Source organism: Haliotis cracherodii, unplaced genomic scaffold, assembly GCF_022045235.1.
Source record: "Haliotis cracherodii isolate W230 unplaced genomic scaffold, xgHalCrac1.p SCAF_41, whole genome shotgun sequence".
NCBI lineage: Eukaryota > Metazoa > Mollusca > Gastropoda > Lepetellida > Haliotidae > Haliotis > Haliotis cracherodii.
Window position 1 is genome coordinate 372785 of NW_027266299.1, and position 16921 is coordinate 389705.

Genomic DNA, 16921 nt, shown 5'->3' on the forward strand with positions numbered 1-16921 from the left:
TTATCACACGATTGGGAATACTATCCACAGCATTTCCTCCATGGCGACGATATTCTTATGATCCTGTCTACCCGGAATACCGTCCTCGACTGATCAATGCTCCCCTCCTCGTCGCAACTAAGACCCTCGTTGATGTTAGCAGATGTCCTTCTCCTAGTAGCATGCATGACGCTTCTCCTCCTTCAAGCCACCCGGGTTTCCCGTCTCCTCCTCCGGTTCGACGTACTCCTGCCGTGATTGTACAAGATCCCTCGGTGACTTTACATTCCTCCACTTTCTACAGCGCGAAACCCTACTGATGTAACCACACAACAGCCTTAGTCTCTTTTACAGACTATCTTCCTCAGAGCTTTGCCACTGCAGACCCGGCCTCGGCCTTAATTTGGGTCACGGGTCAACTCAAGCTCCAAGAGAGCTCTTCAACTGAGGATACTTTTCTCTCCTTTTGTTGTTCATTGGGCTTATATTACCCTCCCTCCCAAGAGGTGATAGCTTCTAATTTGGACAGTTTTTTAATCTTTCTGTCGATTACGCCATCGATTACAGTCTCCGCGATTTGTGTTGACGGGTACGAATGGCACGTTTATGACGAAAGATCACTATTCGAAATTGCCCCGAAATTGGCGGGTTTGCGAAAAAAGTGGTTCTAAAACATGGCATTAAACAATGGTTACATGGTTAATGGTAGATTAGATACTGCCGTCGAAACTGTCCTTATGTATCAAAAATGTTCTTGGTCCTTGTATGCCGAATCGCCAAGTCTTGTGAATGCTACGTGAATGCTACGTGAATGCTACGTGTGTGAGTGTATCTATCTGCTTGTAAAATAACTTCCTTGGTTCAACCTACAGACCTTCCCAGGTCGCATGTGAATTTTATCAATGAATGATATTGAGGCCCACAAAGGAATTTGATTTTTTTCAATCAAAGTCCTCTGATTAATTTATATTCATTATAATCGCCCTGTAACATAGCAATAAGTACGATTTCGACTATATCATAAGCATGTGTTTATGAATCACCGTGAAATAGTTATGATACCAGGTGTTCGCGAAAAGGTAAGCATATCCTTCCCCACCGGTGACATCCGTCACAAACACATGCAAAGGCAAGTGAATAGTTCATCTAAATATACGGGAAGAAAAACGATATGATACAAGTCAAAATAGAGAATTGCATCTGATATATTTTTTTATCACTTATCAAAATTGGAAATGTGAGCAAATGAGAGAGTGGAAGAGTTTGGTTAAACTCCCATAAATGAAAATTAAGACATGCATATGTTCTTGGAGGAAATGTTGAAAATTGTGTAATTTCATTTTGCGATCTGATCAGTCACGTTGTCATATGTTGATAATATGTCAAAGTCCACATTATGAACACGAGTTGTTAGTTTTCATTTCTAGTCTAGTGGCTGTACATGTAGTTGTCACCGTATCCCACTTGCGTAGATCGAGGTTCATGATGTGAATGATTGGATTGTCTGGTCCAGATTCGATTATTTCATACCGCCGTAACATAGCTGGAATATTGCTGAGTGCGGCGTTTTACAAAAAAACAAACAACCAACCAAAATGTAGTTATACTGAACAGAGAGTGTTTTTACTTTGATTCTTCAAAGGTGCCTTCTCCTTTATGGGGAAGTATAAAAATAATTTAAATTTCAAACAATAATTGATGTATTTTTACTGATAACTGAAACACATATTTACCTCCCTTCACAGATACTTACTTTTTTTAATTGATTCATCTGTTAAGGATCCGCTTGATAAAATGAAAATGACAGTGAACAACGATGTTTCTGGAAGTGTTTTTTTCTGCAATTCCAAGATGGAAGTGGCCTTTATTTGAAATACTTTGTACAAAGAAATTAAAAGTCCATATAATTGTAAGTCATCGTTTGGCAATGACTGGGAATAAGTTGGCAGGTAAGGAAACACAATTTATTTTGAATTGTTTAAGCACGGCGTACACGTAAACCAACTACCGTATTCGACGTAATAAGCGCCCCGCTCTAATAAGCGCCCACGGCGATATTTGCTAATATATTGGCTAGTGAACAATCTCAATCAGCACCCCTCCCGATGGATCAATGTAGACAAGACTTAATCATTCGTGTATAATACGCACTCGTGTGTTCTTATGGGCAATTAAGTTCTGGAAAAATATATCTGTCGTGTATAATACGCACAGACCTTTCTTTTGTATCATTTCAGGCTGTCAGCATAAACCACGAAATTTACGATCTTTCAACTGTTTAGAAGCCCCTTGAGAGCGCCCTAGGCGCTTATTACGTCGAATACAGTATGTGTCAAAAGCAATGTCTATGGTTGGGAAGAAGATAAATGTCATGGTTCTCGATCTGCCATACATCTTAAGACCGCCTCCGTGGTCTAGTGGTAGAGCGTCCGCCCGGAGAGCGGAAGGTCCGGGGTTCGATCCCCGGCCGCGTCATACCAAAATACGTTAATAGATGGTACTTGTTGTTACCCTGTTTGGCGCTCGGCATTAAGGGGTTAAAACAAGGACTGGTCGGCTCGGAGTCAGTATACTGTGTCTGAGTGGGGTATTCATGTTAAACTGCGGCATGGTATCTCAGTGGGCTAGCACTATAAATCAGCATCAGTCCGGTCTAGTACAAGCAGCCGCACACACACGTGCATGCATGTCGCTATATAAGTGCAATAATCTTGGACGCGACGTTAAACCCTATTTTTACCCCACCTCACCATACATCTTAAGAGGATCAATTTCTAAACTACATATCTGATATTTAACGGCTAATAAACTGGTTGGTACTTTCGCAAAAAATCTTCTTCGTCGAGCTATGTACATAAATTCCCCACATTCCAAAAACAAAACCCAGCAAAAATATAAATATATAATGCATTTAATGAAACAGAAAATAATGTACTATGTTCAATTCATGAGCTAAATACGGACTTCGGGGAGTCCATGATAAACCCAAACGCACTCTCTCATGATACTGCTACGGGAGTTGATAAGATTCTCTTAATCGTGTCTGGAAACTCTTAAAAATGAAATGGAAGCTGCCTTTTAGGTCGTGGTTACTGTTCCTAAACCTGGACGGGATCAACCGATCTTCTTAAACTTCACCCCTGAGTTTTGTCTTCCGTCTCCACCCTGAACTACCATACGTTTAAAATGTATACGATTGGACAGCATTGCTGTTAACTTTTAACAGACAAGGGGGTTAGAATATCGATGCACTTTGGAAACATATTGGAACAAATAGGTATTTTCGATAAATAAAGTTTGTAAGAAACGTCTTGAAATGGTTATCGACTGATTAATGGACAAGCATGTTTGCAAAACAATGGACTGCGGTCAATAACCAATTAGTATGATACCTAGAAACCAATAATCTAACTACCAAATCCCTCGGTGGATTCCTACGAACGGAGGCTCTATCGATCATTTAGGTCGTTTAGAAGAAAAAGTAAACACTCTAGGGGTCTGACAGTGGTGTACACACATGTCCATGTGAAATGGTATGTCATCAACCCTTCGATGCTTTCGTAACAAGAGGATGTTTAGGAAAAATATTTTTTATATACAAAATACATTTAAGATTGATATACAATTCATTTTATACAACGTGTTTGCTTGATAGATTTGCAAAACATTCACAAACTTACGTGTTTTGTATGCTAGTTAATCTACTTTTGTAATTGGCGAGCAAGGTATTGGCACCTCCTGCTCAAATATATTTCTGTATTTAGTAATGGTTTCTCTACATGCTACATTGCTAACTTTAACAACCCGTGAAGATCTGGGGTAGAATAGTTCTTCAGCAACCCATGGTTGCCGTAAAAGGCGACTATACTTGTCGAAAGAGGCGACTGACAGGATCGGGTGGTCAAGCTTGGTGACTTGGTTGATGCATGTCATCGATCCCAATTGCGTGGATCGATGCTCATGATGTCAATGAAATTCTACCACTGTTGGGGGATGAATCACATCCTGGATTGCAACCCACACTCTCAGAGTGAGGCACCTACTCGCCAGCACACAAAGTCAGCAATCTAACCACTCAGGCACCTAAAATGTTTCATTATAAACTTTGTCATTGGCCAGCGTGTATTTCTTCGCTCCCAACACCGGCATCGTATCTTTCAGGAATTATTTTTGTTGAAATTGATTTTGTATGTAATCATATCCTAATGTATGATGAAGAAATTACTGACCTCAGATAATTTTTTATTTCCTTTGTTTATGTTGTTATAAGATTTTGCAAACTCGGAACTTCTTTTTAGGTCGCAATTACAAGGGGTGGTGAAACGTCCCTGCTTGTTAGGTTGAAGGAATTTACGTTCCAAGAAATTACATTTGTAATGAAAATAATAAATCCGGTAGACAACTCTGGTTGAGAGAAACATGATATCTCGCTCGACACATGAAATATCCGCTATTTTTTAATATACATAGATACAGGATGTCCCGCAACTGCGACGTGGTTTATTCAACGCCCCCTGGGAGCACAGTCAATAATTTGGAAAGGAATATTATGTGAATCAACCTACCTAGATTCCAAACCGACTGCATATATCCAAGATATTTTTTACACAACACTGAAGAATAAACCTGAATCGTTTTCCTTTGTCAATCGCAATAAAGTATTCGTTCATGGCTTAAATTTTCAAACAGCATGGCATCCAGCTGTACATAATGGACAAGGTGCTCATTCCATTAGACGCGACCGCCTCCGTGGTCTAGTGGTAGAGCGTCCGCCCGGAGAGCGGAAGGTCCGGGGTTCGATCCCTGGCCTCGTCATACCAAAAGACGTTAAAAGATGGTACTTGTGGTTACCCTGGCTGGCGCTCGGCATTAAAGGGCTAAAACAAGGACTGGTCGGCTCGGAGTCAGTATACTGTGTCTGAGCGGGGTATTCATGTTAAACTGCGGCATAGTATCTCTGTGTGCTAGCACTATAAATCGGCACCAGTCCGGTCTAGTACAAGCAGCCACACACACACGTGCATGCACGTCGCTATACAAGTGCAATAATCTTGGACGCGACGTTAAACCCAATTTCACCTCACCTCCATTAGACGCTTTAAATGTCACACGTTGTAGTTAAAGGGAAACCACTCTCACTCTCCGTGTGAATTAACTTTCCTTGACAGAAAAGGTCACGGTCATTGCGATAGCACCTAACATTTTGTTGGTAATGATTGTTGAGCTAACATCTGCTGTTAGGCATACGTCACAATTGGTAAAGTCGATGTTTCAGTGGTGTTTTCTAGGATCTGTTGTTCGTGTCTTGAAAGTAGACCTGAAAATCACTCGTTTTTGTGGTCTGAAATGACAATATAATTCCCAGACTGGCGAATCGTTTTCTTCGACATGCCGTCTTTTGGTCGCCATTGTAACTGTCGTAAGCTCATGAGACGGGTCCAACCATGGTTTACTTTTGGTGGTTAACTTAAGATGACGTAGCGCTAAGACAGCATCGAGAATTCACTTTACTGAGATTTATTTTCGCTACGACACCTTTACGCTAATCTTAGCGCCAAGACAGCTTCGTGAATAGGCAGCCAGAACTATATTCACGGGTTCGCCTGTCACTTAAGGCGCTGAGTGAGTGAGTGAGTTTGTTTTAAAGCAGCTTTTAACAGTATTCAAGTTATATCACGGATAATTATGATATAATGAGTATAAATTAAAGTCATTAGAAATTTCAATCATGTCGGTGGCCATCTTGGACTTTCATCACCACCAGGGTGTGCTGCATACTAGGTTTGAATTATATACGGGGTTGCTGTGATTACTCCTAAATACATTACAATGGTAATTTGTATAAATTGGCCAAATAACTATGATATATTGAGCATAGATTGATATCATTAGAGACTTCAGCCATGCTGGCGGCCATCTTGGATTTTCTACCACCAGGGTGCGCTGCAAACTATATTTGAATTATATAGAGCTCTGCTTCAATTCATTCCGCATGCATTACTATGGATACATGTATAAAGGGATCAGATAGGTATGGTATATTGAGTATATATTGATATCAATAGAGATTTCAAGCATGTTGGCCGCCATCTTGGATTTTCTTCCACCAGGGGCCTCTGCTGAGGTGGATCCATATCCAAAAATATTCTGAATGGTTCAATGTATAAGTGTGCCAAGTTTGGTGCTTTTAACCCAAAGTGCACATTTTTAGCCTCAACCGCCCTACACTTGATTGTGTGTTATCATGACCCAACTGTGTCCATCATTGTTCAAGCTATGGTTTCTGTGTCCCTGATTCATTTATTTACATGCGATCGTCATATTGCTGGAATATTGCTTAGTTGGCGGTACACAACAAACAAACATATGTTGAAGTCATACGGATATGACACATCCGTATCATAAACAGTTGACAGAAGTGTCCGGAGAAAAAACAACATTTCTGTGGCATTTAAGTTATAATTTTATTTTGCATTTAGCGTGTGAAGACATACGTAAGGACACATAGGAATGTTTATGTTGTTTAAGCAACTGCACTACATACATAAATACATGCATTTATACAGCGGCTGTAGTTTTTCAAGGGGTCACAAGTGGCCCAGTCGTCAAAGGTGCCGCTATTCGCTGTGCAGAATTGCGTCCCTTGGATCCGGGGTAGTATAGGTCTTCAGCAACCCATGCTTGCCGTAAAAGGCGACTATGCTTGTCGTAAAAGGCGACTAACGGGATCGGGTGGTCAGGCTCACTGACTTGGTTGATACATGTCATCGATCCCAATTGCGTGGATCGATGTTCATGATGTAAATCACTGGATTGTCTGGTCCAGGCTCGATTATTCTAGACCGCCGTCATATAGCTGGAATATTGCTGAGTGCGGCGTAAAACAACAAACAAAGAAACAAACAAATATAAAGTCAAATGGCGTAAAGTGCCGTGAGACAGAAGTGCGTCTCTCAAGCAGTGATATGTCAAGACTGAAGTATGAAATGATTGTGGCTGGACTTTATCTCCAAACGTTTTAAAGACAGAATTGGTACTATGTGTTAATTAAACATAGCATTCAGATAAACATAATGGAAGTCAAACATAAAACATCTACAGAACAAACAGTGGATCTGGTACTAATCAAACTGATCAGCCAGGTGACAGGTGATGTTGCTGGAACACTTCTCGATGGTGAACTTGGTCCATCCGACTGCTGCTGCTGCATCTGCTGGGTCTGTTGTCAGGAGACAGTTGGGAGCAGCTGTTGGGTGGTAACTGAAACTGAGGCAAGGCTGGGACAGGTGGCACTGAAGACCGCATTCATTGGCGGAAGCAACTGTGAGAGACGTCATCGGTGTGGAAACGTTTTTGTTGAATTCTTGATTGTACTTGGCTTCTGAAAGTAAACATCGTGTTATTCAAAGAGTTAACTAATTCCTAGACGATTAGTTCATTAGCACATTTAAATATATACTTATATAAATAATATAGTTATGACTTCGTTAATCCAGATAGTGAAAGTTAGGGGTGTGGCCGTTCCCGGACACCCAGCCATGAATCTAACTGTAAACTGAGTTTTCCTGTCTGGAACGTATCAGGATTTTGCATCAAAAGAGAAGATTTGAACTTTATATCTTTTATTAAAATGTTTGAGTGTGTTGGGCTGATAGAAATCTGGACATCCGATTTCCGGATTATAAGATATATGACTAAGATGCAATGCAGACTTCAAGCAGGAGAAGACCTTCGGGTGGTGTTACACTTTTAATTAAACACAACATGGCTGAATTGTAGGTAAAAACATTTCGAATAACCGATAACACAAAGTGCCTTTAATGTTGATAAGAATGTGTTATCATATGTCTGTGTAAATCCTGTAGGTTCGTCATGGTATGACGCTGAACCACACAAATGAGATTTATCTTTAATTTTTAAGCATTGCTATCAGTACTGTGTGACTTTGGTGATATCTACATTCTTATTGGTGGTGACTTCAATGCAAGGACGGGTGAGGACAATGATAGTACAGCTGAGATTTGGGGCAGTCAGGACATTCATGTTCTATTTGATTCAGTGAGTTTCAAGAGACAGTCGTGTGACAAAACTGTAAATCACCGAGATAAAACCTTACTTAACTTGTGTGCTGCTTTAAATTGTTTATCATTAACGGTCATTGTGGATCAGATGCAGGCATCGGAGACTTTACTTACCTAAGCCATACTGGGAAAATACTGATCGATTAACTTATTTGTTCTTCGACTAACTTAACTTGTGAGCTGCTTTAAATTGTTATCGTTAACGGTCATTGTGGATCAGATGCAGGCATCGGAGACTTTACTTACCTAAGCCATACTGGGAAAATACTGATCGATTATCTTATTTGTTCTTCGACTAACGTCCATATGTGCCTGAACTTTGATGTCGTATCGAGGGCAGATGCAGATCATTTACCACTAACGTGTACATTTCAGTCACGTGTCCACCATGCACCGTCCGTGCGAGAGCACCATCTGATGGCTACCGTTTTGTTTGGGATAACAGCAAGGCGGATCGGTTTAGAGACAATCTGCTGTCAGATGATATTGTATCCATGTTTGATGACTGTGTAGACCTTATGTTAACTAACATTAATGGAGCAGTAGATTTATTTACTGAAGCAATTTGTAAAGCTGTCGTATGTATGAAACCTAGACACATTAATCGAGTTCATACTCGCAGCCATGGTTTGATAGTGAATGTAAATACTACCGCCATGAGAAAGAACGATTGTTAACTGTTTATAGAAAATGCAAAAGTGATCAGTCGTTGAATGATTTTATATGTGCTAAAAATAAGTTTAAATCTATTATCAGGGAAAAAAACCAATTTATACCTGGATAAGTCTAGTCAAATATTGATGAACAATTTGCGTAATAGTAAGGCATTTGGGAGTAGTTTAAAAAAGATTTCGGGTTCGTTTGTTGTGAAGCCTAATATGGCTATGGAGGATTGGTATGTCTTTTTTAGAAATATTTATATTGATAACGACCAAAAGGAAAATGGCGTTAATGAGCACTATAGCATATTTTACTCCGATTACTCCATTTCTGAGATGTTTGAGTGTATTATTGGGGTACGTCAAGGCTGTGTCTTGAGCCCTTTTTTATTTTTAATGTTTATAACTGAACTAGCAGAAACATAATTAATAATAAGGAATATAATTTAGTGGTAAATTGGGACAAATCTAAAGTGATTGTCTTTAAAAATGGCTGCACGGCTTCAAAGCACGAAAAATGGTATTGTAAGGGTAACAAAATCGAGCGTGCATCGTCATATAAATATCTGTGAATCATATTTTCACAAAAATTGTCAGGGAAAAAGCGCTTTGACAGTTCTAATCTTCAATCCAAAAAAAGATTTTGTTTGGTATTTAAAAATCCCTTTCGATGTTGAATCCTCTCATGCTAGCTGGGTTTCAAAGTTGAAATTATTAATATATATATAATGGGATTTGGGTTTGTCTGGGAAGATCAGTCTATAGATTCTGTTGTTACGGAGTTTATGGCGAGATCACAAAATATGTACCAACAGGACTGACATGCCTCCCTATCGCTAGGCTCAAAAACGCTCTCGTACTCCCTATTTGAACCCATCTTTTGTCGTTGAACCATATAGTGGCTGTATCACTATAAACAAGTTTCATGTGGCTTTGGCAAGGTTAAGATGTGGCTCACATCGTCTAAAAATAGAAACTGGTTGATACGCGAGCATGCCAAGAAACCAAAGTGTGTAGCTGGTGGTTATGTTGAAAGTGAATAACATTTTCTATTGATATGTAGTGCATGTGAACACATACGGCAATTGTATGTTCCCAAAAAGAATTATATCTTTCCTAGTTTACTCAAATTTAACATGTTATTGAAAACAATTCGAATACTTCACAAAAAATGGGAATTATTTTTTTCTTTGCTTATAATTTGAGGAAAGAAATGTTAAAAATTAGCTGTAGCACCGTTGTTACATGTAATGGGCCGATGCCTATGCTTCGTGAATAAATGAAAAAAATGAAAAAGTTTATAGATTGATGAAGAAAGGTGGATAGCTAGTTAAACGCATGTTCGAAGATGAAAAAAATATATTACCACTTCTTTTCAGTGGCGTGCCTTCAACCTCAACTTCCGAAACAACTAAAAACTCAGTGATGTTTCTCCAGACCCTCACGAATCTCACTGGTCGAGGGTGGGAACAGTTGAACGTGAAGGTTTCTCCTCTACCAACTACTCCTGGACACTGGCCGCAGACAAAGATTTCCACATCCGAGCAGTCGAAGCTGTCATCAACAGACACACCCACGTACGCTCTTTCCAAGTTTTCACCTATTTAATGAACGATTTACAAGACATTTCTTTAGGTTGTCAATAAGTACAATTTTTGGAAATATCTTTGATCGGGTAGCATTTGTTTTCTACAGTAGCTGATGGGAGACCACAGTAAAACATAAAGAAAAGATATTTGGGCAGGAAGACGTATATGAAAAACCTTCATCAGTTGACGGGGCGGTCGGGTAGCCTAGTGGTTAAAGCGTACGCCCGTCACTCCGAAGACCCGGGTTCGATTTCCGACATGGGGTCAATGTGTGAAGCCCATTTCGGGTGTCCCATGCCGTGATACTGCTGAAATATTGCTAAAAGTGGCGTAAAACCAAACTCACTCACTCATCAGTTGACACAACAACGTGAAATCTCAATATATGCTACTTATCAAACAGCTGTTACATGAAGGTCGAATTGGTTATATTCACCCAAAGTATAATTCTATGTTCCAATTTAGAGTACAACAGTTACTTATCAGTGCTAATTACAACACCCCCCCCCCCCCCCCCCCCCCCCCGCCGTTTGCCCAGTGACCGTTACCAATTACTTGTCTATGATAACTTAAGTGTTGGCTTCCATTGTCTATTTCTAATCACCCATCAGCATACATACATACATACATACATACATACATACATACATACATACATACATACATACATACATACATACATACATACATACATACATACATACATATATGCTCTCTGCCTCATGGCATTCATTCACCTGATGAAGGAGTAAGCACATACTCCGAAACCTTGTCTTCCTCATAATAAAGAAGTTGGCATCCATATATTCTCTTCTTTATTTAAAAAAATAATATTATATTAAAAAAGTGCATTCTGAAAACGACTCACCAAAACTCCAGGTAACGTCACTTGTGACTGAGATGTTATGGACAGTATAGTATCCCTGTAGATCTCCCTGCCAGACGGGAGTTACATTGGACCATGTTCTAGCGGGTGTAGATCCGGGGTTCTTTAAACCATCATTGGCATTCTCAGCGTGCCAGTAGACATCACTTAATCTACTGGGCTTTGCTAGCATAATATTCTCTGCCTCATTTACAGAAGTATCTGAAAGTAAATGCATCCACAAAATCACCCAACATATACAATAAGGATTTGGTATACGAGCACCAGTTGATATCTCCATATAGCAGTATAGCCATAATGTTATTTGCTGGAGATTTGATGAGAGAGAGAGAGAGAGAGAGAGAGAGAGACAGAGAGAGAGAGAGAGAGAGAGAGAGAGAGAGAGAGAGAGAGAGAGAGAGAGAGAGAGAGGCTGCTTGTACTTTTCCGGACTAATGCCGATTTATATCACATCAACCATTATCCTAAATAATGTTTGAATAATGAAAATGAATAATGTCAATAACCCGTCTCCCTTAGCCATATCACCAATTTATGTCTTACAAAACAAGGATGAATCGAGATTGTTTCCTCCCACAATCTGCAGACCAATATTTCGCCTGATTTCAGATACCTATATATATACGACTACAGTTTTAAAAGCCCCAATCGCGATTGTACGGTTACAGACATAGATAGATGCAAGCTGCCGTCGCACGAAACGTATTATAATTACCTCCAACCCTTGGTTAATCACTGGAATGTCTGGTCCAGACTCGATTATTTACAGACCGCCGTCATATAGCTGGAATATTGCTGAGTACGGCGTTACACAACCAACCAACCAACCCTTGACTTAGTCGCTGTAAAATCATCCGTTTTCAGATATTATATTATGAAACAGTAAAACAAAAGATGCCATGGTGCGTCTCGTTTTATCCTTTCACTCTCCTTCTGTGTGGTCATGAGAGAAGCGGTGTATGCAGAACACTCTCACACTGGCAGTGCAGTGCACTTCTGTGAAGTGTTAGTGTAACGTCTTTTTGCGCTGTATTTACAAGAACACAGCAGTGTTGGCCAGTCACCATTGACACTCTTATTGATGAACTACGTCAAGTGACTAATATGAAGACTTGTTTCTGTAAAGATTACTAATATTGTATCATATGCTGGTATTACTGAAGGTATTACTGTTAAATTGTACACATGTAGAAACACAAAACATCAACGCCAGGAAAGAACCAGTCCCGAACACCCGCCGAAACACACTCCTCCATAAAGACTGTCCGCTGTTCCTCATTGTTATTATTACGAACAAACTGTTCCCTTCGTTGTTACCATGTATTTGTATATTGATGGCATGCTAGACATATTTTTGCACAGCCCATGGTTAGAAATGTGCTTTATTCCTAAACGGAACAACTGTTTTGCAGGCCCATACGGATCATTCGATGAATATATAATATTACGTGAAAAATGCCATTGTAAATATAAATGCGTGAAAATAATGGTTAGACCCGCTTTCATGTAAGTCTAGATTTTAATAGGTTAGTCTTGTGTTGATATTGTAGTGATCATACGCGACATACAAACGGATATTTGGTGTACAGTGAGGATCTTTCAATGGGTATCCCATATCTGATTGGCTGTGTAGATGTTTCCGTCACAAGGGATAAGGGGCGGTCGGGTAGCCTAGTGGTTAAAGCGTTCGCTCGTCACGCCGAATACCCGGGTTCGATGCCTGACATTGGTACAATGTGTGAAGCCCATTTCTGGTGTCCCCCGCCGTGATATTGCTGGAATATTGCTAAAAGCGGTGTAAAACCACTCACTCACTCCCAAGGGATAACTATTTCGAAGCATTATCAATCATTAATTCAAACATTTTCGTTTTGAAAGGAAGTTGGATTAAATGACAAATTCCTATTTCTGTCATTTAGTGATTATTAAAGTTTTATACATTGATTTTGATCCCAATCAAAGGGTATGTCAGCTCCATTTCATTTTATGTCTTTAACTTGCATTACAGACATACATAAGCAGAAGCAGCCCAGTCCCCTCCTTTTAGTGAATGTCCCAATATTTTCCCACTGGCAACATTTACCACGAGCCTTTTGACATAAAAAACAGGTGACAGCTGCTGGCCTCACTGATACCTATCAATATGTATCTTCATATGCGTGTAGCTACGTATTAACATGTAATATGCATTTTTCATTTAATTACATCATTTCTGGAATTAACAATACATATGCTCCTTGTAATACAACGTCCTTAACATACCTTTATAAGCAGTGAAACAGCTTGATATATTATCCCAACTTAGAAATCATGTGTATAAAGTTTCGTCACAATATCATCAAATGCGAGAACAATTGTTGCAAATGTAGGTAGTGCTACAATGGTGATCATCAAACAGACAAAGCATTCTGAATGAAATTATTATTAAAGTATGTTCATTGAGTAAATGAGAGAGGAAATGGAGTTGGGAAAAACCCATTCTGTACCAGCCAGCTGTAGTTGTTCCCACTGACAAGGCCTCAAATAACATAACCATTACATGTAAAAATCACCACATTCATTGTCTGATCAAAGAACTTGGTTCAAACAACTTATCAACTTATGCCACACATAAGGCCTATATGTTAACTGGGGAAGAAAACTGCTCAAACCATGCATACTATCAATTTTGACTTGACTCTAAAACCTGAAGACGTGTTCATTCTTCTTTTGTACCGGATTCCATAGCTACCTAAGAAATCCGCACAAAGAGAGATATTTTGCTGGGTCCAGGAAATGTACCACCAAATCCCTGTCTCAAAGACTAACCATAATCCTCAATTCAATCATGAAAGGTCTTTCATTATATTCACAGAAAGTATTTGAGACAAGTGGAAGTGGTCACTAAGTTTTGTAACAAAAGCACCATGGATCAAAGAATGTAAATACGTTTTTCCATACGTTTGTCATGTGGGATAGTGATGCTAAAAGTTTTTTGCTCAAAGCAAAAAAAATGTTTTGACAAGATGGAACTTGTTTCCTTTCTGAGATTGCAAAAAAAGTCAGGGAAAACCTTTGAGTTTGTAAGAATCGCATGGTATTAATATATGTAATCAGTGGAAGGGGATCGGCTATTCGACCATTATTGAACGGTATGAGATCAGTGATATACCAGAAGATTGTTTTAACCCCTTGGTCAGAATCCCTTGATTTGACTTTACCAATCAGAATAGAAATTCCGATTGATATGCATAAAGAAACACAAGCCAGCCGGCGAGCATGGAGGTGCTATAAGAAAGCCATCATCTCACATATTGTTTTCTCAGAAAATTTCGGATGATATTCTGTTTCTAATTTTGAAGAATTGTCCGGGAACCTTTAAGATAAAGACGTAACTATACCTATGATAACCACGTCTGGTGACAAATGCCCCATGAATCAAGCAATAAAGTTTGTCTTGTGGGATAACGATGTTGAAAGCTGAAACATTATAATCTTGTGACCCAATTGAATTTGGCTCTTTTTGAGATTGCAAAAATTGAAAAAAATCCCTTGAGTTTTTGAGAACCCACATGGCATTAATGCCACTTGTCTCAAATACTTTCTGGGAAAAAGGTCAAAATACGTTCTTCCTTGATTGTATCAATGGTTGTGGTTGATAAGTGAAACACGTATATGGTTGTTAGAACCGGGAAACATACCTTGCAGAAGTAGATAACAAAGAGTGAACAGTAGATTCCTGGCACTTGGTGTCATCGTGATTCCACTTCGTTTCTGAGCAATTGCATCCTGCACTGATCATTGTTAGTGGGTTCCTTGTGTATATATTTGTTGCCAATGGAAGTCTTTGTGCATAATAAAAGACCACCCCAAATCAATGATGATGAACATTTATCCACTTTGTTCGCTTGTGCTTTTTTGCGTAACATTGTATATTGATTGAAATATGTCTAATGGCCGTGTCCGTTACTAAGGAACGCCGATGACACTGGTTCTTATGAAGAATACTGGTAATTGTTTTCTGATCATTTAAAAATACAAAGATTTCGACGGCAATATGATGGCCTGAGCAAGATTCGAGCACATTATTATTATATAACATTCTACATTGGAGGGGCATCTGTGGGCCGTTACTTCCATGAAACATAGAAACATACACTTTCAAAACCAACTGAATCAGAATTCTTTGTCAAGTATATGTCAAATGCTGATGACCCATGTAACACTGATATTGAAACGACTGTACAGTGAGAACATTGGTGGAAACTCGGGGCAACAATTGAAGGTAATAGACTATTACGAACATCTCCTTCATCTTTATGTCAATGAAAATATGACCCAGACAGATATAATAATATCATTCACAGCCATCCCTTGGGCACGCCAGAAACCTATGATTGTTGGTTGGAATCCCGGTTCGCCCCGATTATGTTTCTATGTTTGTCAAGACCAAACCCGTGATCGTGGGTTTCACCGAAGAGGGGTAAACATGTGAGACCCGCATCACTTGGGGCTTTCCTCCCTCAGTAAGCTGACACGCCGTGATATAACTTGATTACTGTTAAAGGCGGCGTTAAACCGCTCACTCACTCACTCAGTATTGACGCATTTTGGTATGAACAGCATTACTTCTGCTCCCAACAGGCACATTACGGTTTAGCAATGCCTATTCATGTAGCTAATGAATACTGCCATACTGTCATTATCAGAAGATAAAGGAGTTTCGCAATCACCAGACAAGGTGAAAGACAATTTTGTTTTGGCTTGCATTTTTTAAGTCAATGTTGAATTTGTGTAATCTGATGACAATGGAGGCCCCCGACTACTGAAAGATGCAATGACGCAATGAAGGCAAGCAATAATCAGTTACGTATGCCCTAGAAATCATATCTTTGTACATCAGCATTGCACTCCTTCTGCTAGAAAGCAAATGAAGAATTATATCCACTGTTTATAAACTCGAAAGGGACACACATGGCATACAGATTTAGAACAACGTGAAAAATGTGAAGCCAACAATTGAAACCGATTTAGATATCACAAAGCAAACAAGTGCTTTACCTGCAGTGTTGAATATTTCTGAAACTTTGACCGGAAGACACGTTCGTGTGCGTCGTCAACGTCATTCTGAGCAGCAGAGCATACCGAAAGACCTCAGAGAACTACATTGTAATTCTATTTAAGAAGCAACCTGAACGATTCCATGATTTCATCCACAAATGAGATCCAAATGCATATAGAGCATTTTCATGCATGGATCAAACACCAGAGCAATATGAATTTGCAACTGAACTTGGAACTAAGGTAAGTTACACCTACCCTTGTGTGTGCTTTAGCAAACATACACAAGGACAAACTACAGTTAAGACGATTTATTTTATTGTCGGATGGGACATCTTACACAACAGAAGCATCATTACTGATCCTCCATCATCCAACAGATTCCCAATATCATGGAGCAAGGTTCTAGCATCTTCACTAGTGGTCACACTGTCCAGGCAGTTGTCGACATAGAAAGCTTCCATAACAGATCTCTTGACATGTTCTTTGCCCGACCTGTGGTTCTTTACATGCCTCTTAAGGGCGTAAGTAGCGTATACTGGACTGCACGTTGTTCCAAATGGCAGTACTTGCCATTCATAAATGTCTGGTTCACCATGACATCTCATGTCACGCCACAGTAAACGAAGAAGTGATCTGTCCCTCGGCAAAAGTCGCACTTGATGGAACATAGCCTTTATCTCCACA

At 39.6% G+C, this 16921-nt stretch overlaps 1 protein-coding gene and 1 long non-coding RNA gene across 2 annotated transcripts in view; one reads left to right on the forward strand and one right to left on the reverse strand.

Annotated features, from left to right (window-relative positions):
- LOC139441573 (uncharacterized) overlaps nucleotides 1-16921 on the forward strand; it is a 395726-nt gene that overhangs the window by 140175 nt on the left and 238630 nt on the right. The gene's annotated exons all lie outside the window — the stretch shown is intronic.
- Nucleotides 7101-14929, reverse strand: LOC139441609 (uncharacterized). The gene is made up of 4 exons (XM_071222414.1): nucleotides 14875-14929; nucleotides 11177-11395; nucleotides 10086-10319; nucleotides 7101-7360 (listed from the first exon to the last, which is right to left on the reverse strand). Exons 1-4 carry the CDS (start codon nucleotides 14927-14929, stop codon nucleotides 7101-7103), a joined length of 768 nt encoding a protein of 255 aa, XP_071078515.1.

Bases quoted from the DNA above. Each gene is read 5' to 3' on its own strand.
- LOC139441609 (XM_071222414.1), bottom strand. From the start codon at position 14,929: ATGACACCAAGTGCCAGGAATCTACTGTTCACTCTTTGTTATCTACTT. The intron at 11,396-14,874 runs GTATGTTTCCCG...ATTTACTTTCAG, and splicing joins TTGTTATCTACTTCTGCAAG to ATACTTCTGTAAATGAGGCA. The intron at 7,361-10,085 runs GTAATATATTTT...GTTTACTTTCAG, and splicing joins CACGCCACTGAAAAGAAGTG to AAGCCAAGTACAATCAAGAA.